The 16,002-nt window shown below is 47.7% G+C and overlaps 1 protein-coding gene across 2 annotated transcripts in view; it reads right to left on the bottom strand.

Annotated features, from left to right (window-relative positions):
• ST6GAL1 (ST6 beta-galactoside alpha-2,6-sialyltransferase 1) overlaps positions 1 to 8,676 on the bottom strand; it is a 78,614-nt gene extending 69,938 nt beyond the window's left edge. For both annotated transcript variants that reach the window (XM_031682701.2, XM_072962568.1), the window contains exons 1-2: positions 8,575 to 8,676; positions 7,923 to 8,032 (exon numbers count right to left, since the gene is read on the bottom strand). In XM_031682701.2, coding sequence (XP_031538561.2) covers positions 7,923 to 8,032; positions 8,575 to 8,644 — 180 coding nt within the window. In that variant the 5' untranslated portion in view covers positions 8,645 to 8,676. The remainder of the gene's footprint in view (positions 1 to 7,922; positions 8,033 to 8,574) is intronic.
• Positions 8,677 to 16,002: the final 7,326 nt, after the last annotated feature.

Genomic DNA, 16,002 nt, shown 5'->3' with positions numbered 1-16,002 from the left:
CTTCCCCCTCCCTTCTCACCCACCCACACCCAAAAGATCGGGGGGTTTTTTTATAGCTGAAAAAAAAAAAATCCCTCAAACAAATCACTTCCTCAAACAACAACCTAATCTCTCCTTCCTCACAGCAGGGCCTCTCGAGATGATTACACCTCCCCACTTTCCACTTGCTCCTCAAATACTTGGAGTCAGCCCACATCATTCCACTGAAATTGTGTTTTTAATTGCAAAATCTAAAGACTCCTCTGTGGTGCCTACCTCAGTGAGGCCTTTCTGGTTTTTTTTCTTCAAACTCCCTGACAGGTATCCATCCAGGTCCCCCCTCCTCCCTCCCTGTCTCAGCTCCTCTGGTGCCAGCTTCCTGCCAGCCCTGAAATGCCCACCCCTCCAGGGGTCCAGCCTCAGCCTCAGGGCCTCCCCTCCCTCAGTACCCCCTCACACACAGACGGTCCTGCAGCCATGTGGCTAGGGCCCTCTGGCACCTCCCCCAGATCACATCTTTTAAAAGAATTTAAACCAGACACCTGTAGAGAAACTTTACACTCAACATTTACTCATTTTTTTAAATGCATTAACCACTATGTGCTCAGCATAATTCTTAATGCTCAAGACACTTAACTAGATGAAGATCGCTGCCCTTAGAGCTTTACATTCTAGCAGAGAAACGAAAAACCATAAACGTCATAAGCAAATTACTTAGTATCGCAGAAGATACTAAGTGCTGGAGGAAACAAAGCAGAGTATGGGAAGAGGAGGACCAGAAGTGCTGGGCTGAGGCAGGTTTCCATTTTTAAAAGGGCAGTCACAACAGGCGTCATTGAGAAGTGGACATCTGAGCAAAGAATCAAAGGTGGCAGAGGAGCAAGCCCTACAATCTCCCAGGAAGAGCATTTAACACAGGAGGAAGGCCCAGGCTGGAGGTGTAACTGTGGGAGTTATCAACACGGAGGGCCCTTTGCAGGTCCTTGATCAGCTGGCTGAGTTTTTCTCTACCCCACCACATGGGTGTTTACTCTGGAGCAAGAGTTCCTGGGTTTAAGCCTGACTCTACCACTTCTCAGCTGTATTACCTTAACAGGCTACTCAACTGCTCTGATCAGGTTTCTGCACCGGTAAAATGGAGAATAACAGCTCCTACTTGTCACAGTAATAATCAGGGGAAGAGGCAATTCATGTCAATTACCTTGCACATAAGCACCCAACATGTTAGTAATTACAATCCTCTCCCTCACCCTCTCCATCACTTACTATCTTGCTAAGTGGTATCTTCAATTTTTCCTTCTTTCTTACCTCATATTCAACTCATCCTTCATCCCGGGTGCTCCTGGATCACATGTTCATCCTGGTACTTCATTGCCCCCCAGAACAAGCCCTTAAAAGATACTGAATCAAACTCAACACGAAACAAAGTTATCATTTCTACTCTCAGAACATTTCTTAAATTTGTCTCCACCTCTCTTGTATCATTATTTCTCATCTGAGCACCCAATAAATTTTACTTAAACCTCAATTATAGCTCAAATAAAATTAAAATATAATTTGTATTTGCTTACATGTCTGTCTTCCCTTAAAGCTGTAAGCATTTCAATCACCAAGTAATAATTAGCTCCACAGCCCTAGTGCCTTTGTATCCAGCGGCCAGACCATGGTTAAGTCGCCAATAAACATCAGGTGAACAAAGGAAGAAATAATTTTATTGGCTACCTATTACCTGCTAGATACTGAAATTCAACTACAACCATTACTACCTCTAATAAACCAAAGTTCCTGCCCTCAAAGAGTTTTGAGACCAACTTAGTGCACCTGAGGCAGAAAACAAAACAACTAATTAAATGTAATAAGATCACGCTAATGAAAGAACAAGCTATGGACCATGTTTAACACAAGAAGCCCCAAGAAAAAGATATCATCTTGGCTAGAAATATAAGACAGGTACTGTTGTTGGAATGGTTGTCTATAACCAGAAGCTCAAGAAGGAAGAGATGTGGGGGGAGGGTGGAGCTCAGTGGTAGAGTGTGTGCTTAGCATGCACAAGGTCCTGGGTTCAATCCCTAGCACCTCCATTGAAAAAAAGGATTCTTTAATAGAAGATGGAGAAGTGAGGCAGGCCACTGGGGGCTGCATCAGTGGTCAGGGATAGCAGAGGGGAGGAATGGCAGTAAGAGTGCCCAGCTCAAACCGGAGGCTTGAGTGCTGGAAGAAAGGATGGCAGATAAGCAATCAGAAAGGAGAGTGTGGTGGAGGACTCTCCATCTTAACTGGACTACTTGAATGATGTAAAATCAAAAAATAAGATCTGTTCAGTTATGGGAAATAAAGCAAGCCCTCAAATGCTTTCACCACTCTTGGATGATTTTTGTTTTTCTAACACAACAGACCTGTCCATCAGAAGGGGCAATCTCTTTGTGTTGGCAGAGACGGGGTCTCAGATGTCTTGTCCAAGGTAATACACACAGGTGGCCTCTGCTCTCAAGCGCAAGGTTGATTTAATGATGTGCAGCTCCTGCTCCCTTCCTCCCACTGCATCTTCCCACCTGTTTTCACTCCTTGTCGAACAAATTCCTGGCTCTCAACATGTATGCCACAGAGCCCAGCCGCTCGCAGGCATGCATTCCCCCACGTAGCTGGCCACCATCCTTAGGACTAATGGAGCGTCGCTGAGAGTCACTAGTAGCTAGAAATCTATCTGGGCTGCAGTCACTGGCAGATGACTCAAGAAAGGTCCCAGTAGTCCACATTCATAAAGGTTAGGGAAGACTTCAAACATGAACGCTGAGATCTGCCATCCCTGGGCTACTCTGTCCACAGCTTTACCCTCTAGCACTCGGGTAACAAATCCCTAAGTTTCTTCCTCATCAAGAGAAGCCAAACTTTGTTATTCCAACAAGGTAAAATTATACAGGCATAAGAAGTTCTAACTTGTGAGTCACGTAGAGCTAGGTTTGAAGTCCAACTACATTGCTTGCTAGCTCTGTCACCTAGGGCAACTTGGCTGAATTTTGGCGGCCTCGGTTTATCCATCTGTACAACAGGGATAGTGTTCTTCCCTATATTAACAGGTTCTGGGGAGAATTAAATGGGGAAAGGAAGCACCCAGCTCACGATCAGTATTCAAGATGACAGCTATTATCATGTTTTTTAGAAACAGAAGCATCCAAGGCAATCATTCAGTAGGATTCCTTCAGCTTTCAGCAGGGTCATATCGACTGCTCTTAGTCTCCAAGAAAGCTGATGCTGAGTTTTATCATCAAGGTTGAGATTGGAAACAGAAGGTCAATGGACCAGGCCTTTCCTTTGGGCTCTGATGGGACAAGATTCCCCTACATTTTGTCACATATGTGCTCCCAGGATGGGCCTTGAGAACTTACAAGGACAAGATGACCTAGGGATACTGGTATGAGACAGAAAGACATCTGCCCCCCCACATTTCAGCCCCTGAGAAACGCGAAGCGCTCAGTGCCCTGGTCGCAGCACTGGGAGTCTAGAGGCTCGGAAGCGACCAAGCAGACCAGCCCAGGCTGCCCAGGATACGACGCTGAGAGCGATGGCCCCAAAATACCTATTCACTTTAGCCTCTGCCACCCCTCCTTCCTGCTTTCCCTCCCAGAGTTGGGATCCTTTCTGACTTTGCATAGCTGCCCAATGCCACCTCCACAGGAACCTTCACAAGCCCGAGTCCTCCTCGGCGTGTGCGTGAGGAGGGCAGACCCCTTGAAGCACACCCGATACGTGGTGTCGCCGACTGCTCTGAACACGAGAAACAGGGATCTTTGAAGGCAGTTCACTCCATCTGCAGAGAGTTCTGAGTTTACAGCTTTAGAACGTAGACTCACTGATCCAGAGTCTACTTCCTTTGACGTCTACCTTTAAGACCTAGTTCTAGGATTAATGAATCCTTTATTTTTTTTTAACGGAGGTGCTGGGAATTGAACCCAGGGAACACTGAAAACTATACCTTCCCCCAAGACTACTGAATTCTTAAAAGATGGAAAGTTTTGCACGATAAGGTATCCTTTTAATCAACTCATGTCATCACACTCACAGCTAATGTTTACTGAGGGCCAGCCGTGAGTCACACCTTACAGGCAGGAAAGCACAATATAGTGTTTCCTGAACTTGCCAGATCTTAATATCATTCTGGGTCCCTGTTTTAGCCACTGCTCCCCAGACCCTGCACCACCTGGGCTGAATCAGATGCTTAACAAGAGCTCCAGGTGATTGAGATTAGGCGAACTGGAGGCTGGTGGCCTAGTGGACTAGGTGTGGCAAAGCTGGGTCCACTACCTGTAAAACTGAACCTCAGTTCCATTACCTGTGACTTCAGAACGACAAGAGCATCTACCTATAGGGTATTCAGAGGAGTAAATGAAATGCCATAAGCCGCTTGGCCCAAGGCCCATCAACAGTGTCATCATCGCTGATCCTAACGACTCCGTAAAAATGGCAACCCTGTCATTCTTGCTCAGTGCCACACAGTTCGCAGCTGAAGTGCCTGAGACAAGGATTTAAACTTAGATGTGACCATCTCTAAAGTCTAAGTGCCTGTACCCAGCAGCAACAGAAGGAGGAATTAAATGGGCAGGAGGCCCAGTGGCACAGAATGACCTACCTACCCAGGTCCTGGCTCCAAACTCACGCTTGGACGCAGCTCACGTTGCATCTTCAGGAGCCACCACTGGGCAGGCGCCCCGGCCAGCAAGACGCCCCCAGCACCACATTATGCAAAGAAAGGTTGCCTTGGACTTCCTCCTGCCTCTGCTTCTACTCCTTCCCTGCATGCTACCCCCTCCCCTTCCTTTTGGGACTGTCCAGAACGGCCACTCTTTCTCTAGGTCTGCACCCAGCCCCGCCCTAAGGAGCTCCTCCCCTGGGAAGCAGGCTGCTGAGAGAGTCTGAGCAGCTGGCCTGGGGAGCCGGGCAAGCAGTGCTTCACTCCCCAGCCACAAGGCCTTATCATTTCACTCCTCTGGGACCCCCTCTCTCTCTCGGCAGTGGGGCTCATTTGCAGTAATGCTCTCACCACACTGCCCGGCTCACCTGTCAGCAATCAACAACCCCACGGCCTAAGCCTATCACGTCTCTTTCTCTGAATCCTGTGACTTGCATTTCAGTTAAAGTGGGGCCACTTGTGACTCATACTTAAGTAATAGTTTTTTTATTAGTGAGCCCCCATTCATTTGTTCACACAAATATGCCCCAAGTACAGGTGATATAGAAATAAATAGGGTTCAGTCCCTATTACTGAGGCTTTAGTGAAAAGAGAAGACACATAAATTGATAGGTGGAAAGGTCATGTAAGGTATTAAGAACCAAAGGCTGGGGTGGTGCTAACTCTGCTAGGGGAAGTCAGAAACAATCATGTTCATCCTGGGTTTTGAAGGATGAATAGGAGTTTACCAGGCAGAGAAAAGTATCCCCAACAGAAAAAATGGCAATGCAAAGGCTCAGTCATGAAAGCGGGACTGTGTGCTCAAGGAATGGTGAGAGGCTGTGAAGGGTGAGAGCATGAGAGCTGCAGTGATGGGAAATGAGATTCAACAGAATTATCTGCTCCAGACGTAAGTGTATCTTGCCCCAGTTTATCCTGAAAGAAACTAGGATTGATGGAGGGTTCCTAAGCAAGCAAGTGATGTTGTTAGATTATTTTCTCTAAACTCATAGTTGAGCTCCAGACACTAAAAAGGAGCTTTGATGGGGCATGAAGTGGTGGAGAGAAGCCACTTCAGTTGACGGAGAAGAAGGCACCAGGGACCATTTCTCCTCAGCCCTGCACTGGCCTCCAGCCCCACTATCTACCCCACAAACCCCCGACCCAACTGACACTGAACTCCAGTCAAGTCCCCACTGGAATACCAAGTTCCAGAAGATGTTTCCAGAGCGATGGGAAGAGAAAAAGATGAGAGACAGAGGAGCTAGGACCAACTGCAGGGATAAACCAGAGGAGAGTGGGGAAATATTCTGTGTCTGGGAGCTCAGTGTCCTGAAAGGAACATGAGCTTTTGGCCACATAGACCTGGGTTCGAATCCCACCTCTACTCTTTACTACCTGCATGACCTTGTGTCATTCATTTGACCTCTCAGAGGCTGTTTTCTCATCCACAACAGGGAGATTACAAGCCCTGCCTCAAAGACTTGTCCTTAAGAATCAAACTACATCACTTATTTCAAGTGGCCAGCATAGTGTTCACTGCAAGATGGATCTCTAGATATTACTAAACTGACTTTAATATGCTCATTTTTGTCTTACAGGGGAGGAGGCCATCAGGCTAAGAGACTTTCAAAAACATCAGGTCCCACTGAAGCACCGGGTTAGAATCAGCCCCATGAGACACTCACTGGGAGGTTGTGAATTTCGGAGTGAGACTCTGATACGTCCTGTCCAAGTCTCTCTCTGCCGTTGTTGGCTGTTTGCAGTTTCCATAGGATAGGATTACATTTCCCACTGGAGCCCCTTGGCCCAGGAGAGCTCAGGGCCCTGCAGCCCAGGGCTCACATGACAACCTGGCAGGGCACAGCCGTTCCCAGCAAGGGCATTAATAATACACGCCTTTTTCCACAAACTCTGGCAAACATTCTAAAGTGACAAGTAAAAACACCGAGTCCAAATTCTCCCTGGGACTAAGGGCAGAGGAGGCCAAAATAACTTGACTTTATCAGGGCTAAATTACGTGGCTGAGCCAGAGTTCTGCTCAGGGGTGGTAGCCAAAGGAAACGGTTGACACACAAAAGCTAAGAAATGTAGGGGAAACTGTTCCTTGCAGAATAAACTGCCTATGAGTGGTTTCAGTGGAATGTTTCAGGGATGCAGATGCACAGAGAAAGGAGTCCATGAGACTTGCTGGCTGAGGAGTGAACTCAGTTCTGGACTGCATCTCAGCAACAGCCCCCAAACACGGCAGCTGCCACAGGCAGCCCAGACACACCTGCGACAGGAGGGACGCCTTAGGAAGAGCAAGCCCACCCCTGCACAAGGAGGATGACAAGCGGACAAGCAGGTCTCAGCAGGACCTTTGTCTCCTTTGCTTGTACTGTATTGTATCCAGTACAAAACCAGTGCCCGGCATCAAGGCACCCAGTGTATGAATGACTGAAGACACAGGTGGCAGAGGGAGAGCACGGGCTTCACCCTGTTAGTAACTATGCAAATGAAGCCAGCCACCCGTTCTCTCAGAGCCTCAGCCTTCTCGTCAGGAGAATGGAATTATGACCAGTACTTTGACAGGTTGTTGTAAGAATAAAATAATGCATGGAAAACCCCTAAAAAGAACGCTCAGTAGGTAGCAGGCACTCAATCAACGGACTTCTCAGAATTAGACCTCGGTCATCTACTGTAGATGAGAACTTGAGTACCAGCTGTTGCCAATTATTGTTGCAGAAGCAGGGGGAGATTGAGAGGAACAATGAGAAGAGAATGTAAAACAACTGAAGGTGATAAATTAAAGGAAAGGAAGACCCCTAAGGTCACGAGCCGCCCTCTCCGCCCCACGTGGCCTTGGACAAGTCACGTACTTTCCCGGGTCTCAGAATTCTCTGCTAAGGTGGGGGCTTAGATCTAATCAGTGGTCTCCACACTGTGCTCCAGAAACCCTTGAGAGTCCGTGGAGATCGTGAGAGGCTATCTTGGGATGGGGAGGAAACAGCCGGGCGGGCCCCCACGCAGCTTCAGGAAGCTTCCTTAAGAAGGCTTTCTTCTGAAAAAACACTTCCACACTCGGTCCTTAACCTTTTGAAAGTTAATGCTTTCTCCAAAGTCCCCAGCGTCCTCCCAATTACCAGTTCTCCCCGGGAACCTAGTCTAGGACCCTTGCTCTCAGGGTTCTGCAAGCACAGGGTTGGCACCCGGTGCCTCCTTAAATTTTGCCCCCGAGGCACCTCACCTGCCTCACGCAGGTACCAGCCCTTCTTCAGTGCCCATACTCACTCACCTCCTCTGCATTTGGCATCTCCCTCGCTGGAAATCTCTCACCACTACCTTCTCTGGCAGTGCCTTCCACGAGGACAGTGTTCCACTTCTTTCTTGCGTCTCTCCTCCCTCCTGGGCAAGCGGAGAGGGGCGGGGAGAGAAACTCATGCCAGGCAAGGGGGAAGCACGCCGTGGTGCAGGGGGCTGTGGAGTCTGGCTTTGCAGACAGGCAGTTTGAGGGCTTGGTTGAAGGACAATAGGTAGACGGGCAAGGCGGGTACAGACCCCGGGAGAAGACGCTGGGACAGAGATTTTCTCCCCTGTCTGGCAGAATATTCTCTCCGATCCACTTCTTTCCGATCCACTTCTTTCCTTGCCCCACTGCCCCTGCCCACATCAAGCCCTCCTAACCTGTGCCCACGGCCCGTCTCTCAGCTCACGCGAGATTTCTCGCCCAAGTCCACTCTGCATAGTCACGCCCCTCCTCGGAGACTTAAAATAGCATCTCCCACGTTTGCCCCACCAAGCGCCTCAGTCTAGCCTCCAAGCCTACATGCCCATGTCACCCCCCAAGCCTCCGAGCAACACCCTGCCATTCACAGATGCACCCCGAAGCTGTATGCTACCTGATGAACCTCTACTCCCTAACTCTGCCCCCTTCAGCGCCCCCTTACCCCAATTCCGCCTATGGAATCTTTGCACTGCAAACAGCACACCAATCTCCTCTCTTCCCAGATCCTGCATCCAGGCTTGTCAAAGCCTAGAGCTGATTGCAGATGGTGGAGAGTACGCGTCCCTCCCTCTGCCTGGCCAATAATTTCAGTGCAACATCAGGTATTGCAAAAGCAAGGCCCCTGCCTCGTCAATTAGGAGCCACAGGGTCGAAAACAATCACCTGCCCTGCAGGGGCGAGGAGACCCACACATGCAGATGCAGATGCGTTACATTAACAGTGCGTCTTCAGGAAGAGGCTTGTCAGCCACAGGGAAGCTACCTTCTCCACTTGTTTACAGCTCTTTATTCCCTTTTGCACCTAGCCCAGCCGTGGGCTCCAGCAGGCTCTCAGTAAATACTAATTGAATTAATTAATGAAATCCTCCTGCTGAGAGCACAGAGCTAATCCCACAAAAAATAATTACGGAACTATTTCCAGGAAAAATAATTTCTCGCCTTTTCCATTAGAAGATGACCCAACACATGATGTAAGTGTTCTAAAACTGGATTTTGGTGATGGTTGTACAACTCAGTAAATGTACTAAAAATCACTGAATTTATACCTAAAAGAAGTTAATTTCATGGAATATAAATTGTAACTCCATGAAGATTTTTTTTTTTAATCTTTGAGATGAATGCCACCACCATGGTGGTTCCGTGTTCGGCTGAGTAATAAGTTGACTGAGTCATGAACACATTCAGAAACAAAATAACAACAAGAAAAGATGACCTGGCCCTGTGAGGTGTGGTTCTGACCTTAGTTTCAGTCCCCGTGGGATCAGCAGCAGCTGAGTGGTTGGGTACGCGTAACCCCACAGAACAGGCTGGGTTGCTGGGGTAGGGGAAGAGCACTGGGGTTGCCAGGCATCAGGTCAGTCTATAGTAAGGACACAGCAGAAAGTGTCCTAGAAGAAAGATCCTACAGACCATTCCATGTAGTCCTCTTCAGTAGATCAAGGCTAACGAATGAGACTCTAAGCCAGAATTACTTCCCGGAGGAAGCATCCTTTCAGGCTGAATGTGGCTCACTCACACAACAGCACAGTACTTCCTTCACAGCAATCCCACAGTTCAGGATTTTACACTGGGTTATGTTACTATCTAATTCATATTTGTCTCTTGCTGTAGACCATGTGCTGCAAGAGGTCAAGGACTGTGGCTCTGGTGCTCACAGTGCCTAGCACAGCAGCAAGCACACAGTAGGTGCTCATTTTAAAAGCTGATTGAATGAGTGGATGGACACTCTCCTTTGATTGAATTGGGGCATGGTATACACATACCTTGTTTTCTTTCAGTAGTTGGTGTTCGTGATTGTAGAGGGCCCCTGGAGACAGGAGGACCTCACTACACCACCCCTCAACTATACACTAGGTGTTGTTACTGTCTGATTTACAGGTGAGGAAACTGAGGCTCTGTACCTGGAACCCAGCTCTGTCAGGCCAGGAAGCCCACACTCTTTCCCAGTCATCCCTGATGGGTGGGGTAGGGTGGGACTCCCTACAGCGCAAGGTCAAGGTTACTACTGCACAGGCAGGGGGTTGAGAGTCTGGGAGCCAGTGCAGTCACGTGCTGTCCCCCAAGTTCAGAGTCTCCATATCGTCCTCCTCCAGCCTCTTCCCATTCTGTGGGTGAGCCAGTCCCTAGTACACAGCAGGCTCAAAAAACAGGACTTCGCCTTCAGAGCCGGAGCCCCACTTACACCTGGACAGCCCATGCCAGTGCCGGCCTCCAAGGAACTAACCTCCCTGTTTCCCCTAGAAATCTCTTCCCACCTACTCAGTCTCCCATCTCAGCATCACAAAGTGCTGATGCCCCAGAGAACGCCCGTGGCAAGCCCTCCTCCCTCTCCTCCCTCAGGCTCCTCAGGGGAGAGTCTGAGGCCCTTCAAGTTCACATAGCAAGGTGAGTAGCACGCCAGGTTCTGCCCACCCAGCACTGAAACAGTATAGTTTAATGACCAAGGGGACGGTCTTGGATGTCAGATCATCTGGGTTCAAATCCCAACTTACGCAGCCACATGCTAGCTATGAGATCTCACTGTTTCAGTTTCCTCTTTCATAAGATGGAGAGATTCATAATACTTAACTCTGAGGATTGTTGTGGGGATTCAATGAATAAATAGACAGAAAGCATTTAGTACCTGGTACAAAAAAAGTACTATATAATTCTTAGCTACCATTATTATTTTCCCCAGCATGTCAAAGCTGTCTCTCCAACTATACGTGAAAAGAAGAGAGGATCCTGAGTGTAGGGAGGGCTTGAGGCCATGGCAGCTTCCCTCGGCACCTCAGACCTCCAGACACTGAGGACAGGCATCCTGGGTCAGCTCCCGAGGTGTCTCTGTCTCAGCTCCCAGTAAGTACCGATGCTGGCACACTGGCACCGGGGAAGGACAGGGTGGAGAACTCACCCAACAACCCCATAAAACATCAACACTTAAAAGTTATTTGCTCATCTATGGGAAACAAGCAAACAAAAAAAAAAACCTCCCCTGGAAAAATACTTGGCTCTATAACATACCACTTTTTGGACCCAGGACAATGAAGACAGATCATGTAACTGGCTAACTGGATCCCCCAATACACGGGAAGTCAGACTTCCAAGGCAGCTCCAGAAACAGTGGGAGGGGGCTGTCAGCACGAGGTCCTTCTGCTTCTCACACTTACAAAGTCCAGGCTGAGTCTGGATTCATACAGCCATCCTGAGAGCAGACAGGGTAAGAGTCACACAAATAGCCACTAGAGAAATGCAAATTAAGACCACCTATTAGAACAGCTAAAATTAAACTACGGCACCCCGAACCTGGCGAGGAGGAGAAAGGAGATCTCTCCTACATTGCTGGTGGGAACATGAAACAGTACAGCCACCCTAAAAAGTAGTCTGGCGGTTTCTGAAAGTTAAAAATACACTTGCCATATAACTCAGCAATTGCACTCCTGAGCATTTAGCCCGGAAAAACAAAATTTTATGTTCCCACAAAAACCTGTACACGATTGTTCATAGCAGCTTTATTTGTAACAGTCAAAAACTGGAAACAACCAAAATGTCCTTCAATAGGTCAGCAGTGAAACTGTGGTCCAGCCATACCATGGCATATCCGTCAGCAATTAAAAAAAAAAAAGAGCAAATATTGATATTCTCAACAACTTGGCTAGACCTGAAGTGCATTATGATGAGTGAAAACAACTCAACTGCATTATGAGTGAAAACAGCCCTGCCTCAGAAGGTTGCATGTTGTATGGCTCTATTTACAGAACATTCTCAAAATGACAAAATTATAGGGATGAGGAAAAGGGGAAAGGGCTGGGCTGTGTGACAATGAATGGGAGGATGAGGGAGACCTTCATGGGGATGGAATATTCCGTATCTTTGTTGCAATGGTGGCTCCACTAATCTAAACATGTGAGAAAATGACATAGAAATTGACACACAGCGTAGCAACCTCAGAGTCCTGGTTTTGATATTGTACTGTAACTGTGTAAGATGAAACCACTGGAAGAAACTAAATGAAGGATACTCCAGACCTCTCCACTATATTTGCAACTCCCCAAGAATCTATAATTTTTTCAAATAAAAAGTTACAAATAAATAAAAGAGGTGCACAGCCAGTAAGCAGGCCATCTGGGATCCCAGACCACATCCTTCTCCAAAATCCCAAGCTCCAATCAAATGACTTACAATTTGGCATGCACCAAGATATTCTATATCTCTGTGCCTTCGCACAAAGAAATTTCTACCTAGACTGCCCTTCCCCTGCCTAGCTAACTTACAATTTTTTTTAAAACCCAATTCACATACCATCACCTCCAAGAAGCTTCCCTGACTCCCATCCTAAGATTACTGATCTTCCTTTGTACTTCCCGTGCACAGCACTCGTTCAACTAAACTGCAGTGATTAAACTTATGTGTTACTGTCTCCCACCACATGCAAGCCACAGAATTGGAAAATATGTTTGCAAAATCACCAATCAAAAAATTTATCTGTAGAATATATAAAGAACTCTTACAATCCAATCATAAGACAATCCAAATTTTTTCTTTAATGTGTAAAAGTTCTGAACAGACACTTCACCAAAGGAGATTTGCACATGTCAAATAAGCAAATGAGAAGATGGTCAACATTACTAATCTTCAGGGAAATGCAAATAAAACCATGAGATATCACCACACATCTATTAGAATAGTTAAAATTTAAAAGATGGACCACACCAAGTGTTGGCAAGAAAGTGGAGCACCTGCAACTGTCATATGCTCTTGGTGAGAATATACACTGGTGCAACCACTCTAGGAAAAAGTTTGGCAGCTTCTTAAAAATAAAAATACACCTGTCAGATGACCCAGCCATTCTCCACCCAGGTATTCACTGAAAAGAATGTATATGTCCCCACAAAAATTTTTTCACAACTGCTTATAGTGACTTTATTTTTAACAGCCAAAATTGGGAACAACCACAAAACTCTGTCAATAGATAAATAGGTAAACAAATAGCGGTATTTCCATACAGTGGGACATTATTCAGCAGTAAAGGAATGAACTTTTGATACACAAACATGGGTGAATATCAGAATGATTATGCTGAGTATAGGAGGAGCATACGCTGTGCTATGCCATGTATGTAAAGTTGTAGAAAATGCAAACCAATCTATAGCAATAAAGCACAGTAGTGGTTGCCTAGGGACGGGAGGCAGGGCACAGCTAGCGGCAGAAGGGAGGGATAAGGTGAAGGAAGAAACTTTGTGGGATACTGGTTATGTTCATCAACTTGACTAGCGGGGAGAATTCCGTAAGTGTATACATATGACAAAACTCATCAAGTTGTGCAATTTAAATATATGCAGGGTTTTGTCTGTCAGTTATACCTCAAGAGCGGCATGGGAAAAAAAATAATGGGCACCATTTAATAAGCATCAACTCTGTGGAGAGAATGTTATAGAAATAATTATTAATCTTCACTTAAGGGAGGTATTATTCAACCCATTTTACACACAAGGAAACTGAGTCAGAAAGGCTATGTATTTACAGTTAAGCCAGGCTCAAATTCAGATCAAATGTCTTCAAAGCTAACACACTTTTCTTTCCTCTGTGTCATGACGCCTTCCCACAAAAGTGACTTTCCAGTATGAAAGCCACAAGTGATGGCCCCTGGCCCAGGCAAGACCTCTAGGAAGGATCTGAAAGGAGGAGGTAAAGGGCTGGCATCACTGGGATTTTAAGGCATCTCCAGCATGACTGTGATGACACTCTCTCCCTTCCAGGTTGCCATTCCACAAATTCCTCCAACAGTCAAACCCAGCCCATCACGGGTACTGGGCCAGACAGGCTAAGGCAGAGAGGGGACTGTACCTTCTCCCCAGAACATTCTTCCTCCCGCAGCCAGAGTGGCTGGTGTGAAGGACCCTGACCAGACATTCAGAAGAACAGACTCCAGTTCCACATGTGTGGAGACAGAGCCCATCACCTTCCTGGGCTTCCTTTCCCTCAGACGTAAGACTCGAAGGCCAACCAGCTAGCTTTCAGCCCTGATTCACATTCTGAGTGCCCTGCCAAAGTGAGCTTTTTCTCCTTCTGAAGTTGATCAGGTGCCGCAGATGTAAACAACTTTAGATTATCTCCAAAACTGTACACTCGGCTCCCCTGTTAGCCCCAGCCCCACAGGCGAACACACCCACTCCGCTTGGTAGTGCCTGCCCTGATCACTCTCTCAGCCACTCTGCCTCCTCTCCTGGCCCTACCCCTCTGCAGGGGTCTTCCAGAGACCCTGACCACCACTGGCTGCTTTGTTCCCCTGTTTTCAGGGATCTGGGAACTCTGGGACACAGAGAGCAATTTGAGACATAATTTCTCCCTTTAGAATTCTTGCAGGAAAGCCTGGAGCTGAGCGCTTACAGGATAAGCTATGTCGTGTACAGCCCTGATTAGGCAGCTCCTCTCCTTGTCCCCTGTCACATCCATATGCCCAAGGCTGGGCCAGAATCTCTTGCCCGAACAGGTCAGGATATTTGGCTGGGTACAGAGTAGGCTTTCAGGAAATATCTATAAAACTGAATTAAACCCCTCCCACCAAAGGAAAAATCTCTTACTTAAACATGAAGGAAAACCAGACAGATGTAACTTGCACATTTCCCTGGAAAGAGCGCTGCACGCAGAGACTGAGAAGACCTCTGCTTCTCACTGTCTGAGAGGCCTGGGGCCAGGAGCAGCGGCCTCTCCGCCTGGGGCATCCCGTGAATGAGGGGACTATTCGAAAGGATGCCATGGGTGCTGCCCGCTCTGAAGCTGTCTTACTGAATGAGGAACAGCCCTTGGGATTTGAAGGGAACAGTGCAGCCTTTTGTAAAGCTCCAAGCACTTTGAGCTGCAGCTGTTCACACAGCTTCTGAGATGGAAGGATGTTCCCCCGAGGGAAAGGGCCCTGTCTGGGGGAGCTGGATTTGGGAACTCTCGCTCCGGGGGCAAGGATTGGCTGTAGAGAGCATTCAGTAACATTGAGAAGCTGTGGAGGTCACAGACAGGCTTAGTTTGCATCTCTGTTGCTCATGAACTGTGAAATCTTGGGCAAGTAAGTCTCTTTCACCTCTGAGACTCAATTTCCACATCAGCCGCATGGAGATAGAAATACCCACCTTATTAGGTCATTGCAGAATTAAATGAGTTCAGGCAGGCGGAACACAAGCACAGCCCCGGAATGCAATCAATGCCCTTCCCGTCCCTTCCTCAGAAGTATATCTGAAAGTCCTCAGATAAGATCTTCTCCACTGGTTTCACTGACTTGGATGAGGAAGAGGACTTAATTCCAAGCACACTAGAGGGGCCCGTCATGAAGTGCATTGGGGCGGAGGCAGCAGATACAGGGCAGGGGCTGGGGAGGGGGAGGCAGGGCTGGCCCCTGGAGGACACTCCCAGGTCCCCTAGCCAGTCACACGCAAAGGTTCAGTGATCAGGTGGCCTCGGAGCGGGGCCCATCCTGCCATCCTGTGTCCCTCCCTCCCCTGAAACACACTTTCACCTCAGGGACCGATAATCACCAAGGTGTGACCTGGCTTCTTAAAATGCAAGTGTGAGACCGGATGGCCCCTTCCAATTTTATAATTTTCTGAACTCCAGATCTGCACAGTCGACCAGTATTTAGCTGATGCCTGGCCTTCTCCCCATCCCCTCCTTCAGGGTACACAAAGGAGGTGGGGAGAAGGAGCCAGAAGGTTCAGAAAGCAGAGGAAGAGGGCAGAGGCTGGGGCTCCGTGATGCTAATTTAATTAGCTCTAATCTGCTGACAGCCTTGAAGAAAGAGGCTTTTGTTTAAAGTTCACATTTGGCAGGAAGCGCCCCTACCCCTCCGACAGTGCCCCCCTCCCCCAGTTGGTGCTTGTGAGTCAAAAGCTCCCATTTCA

This window comes from Vicugna pacos, chromosome 1, assembly GCF_048564905.1.
Source record: "Vicugna pacos chromosome 1, VicPac4, whole genome shotgun sequence".
Lineage (NCBI taxonomy): Eukaryota > Metazoa > Chordata > Mammalia > Artiodactyla > Camelidae > Vicugna > Vicugna pacos.
Note: the sequence above shows the minus strand (reverse complement) of the source record. Positions and strands in the feature narration are given on the sequence as shown.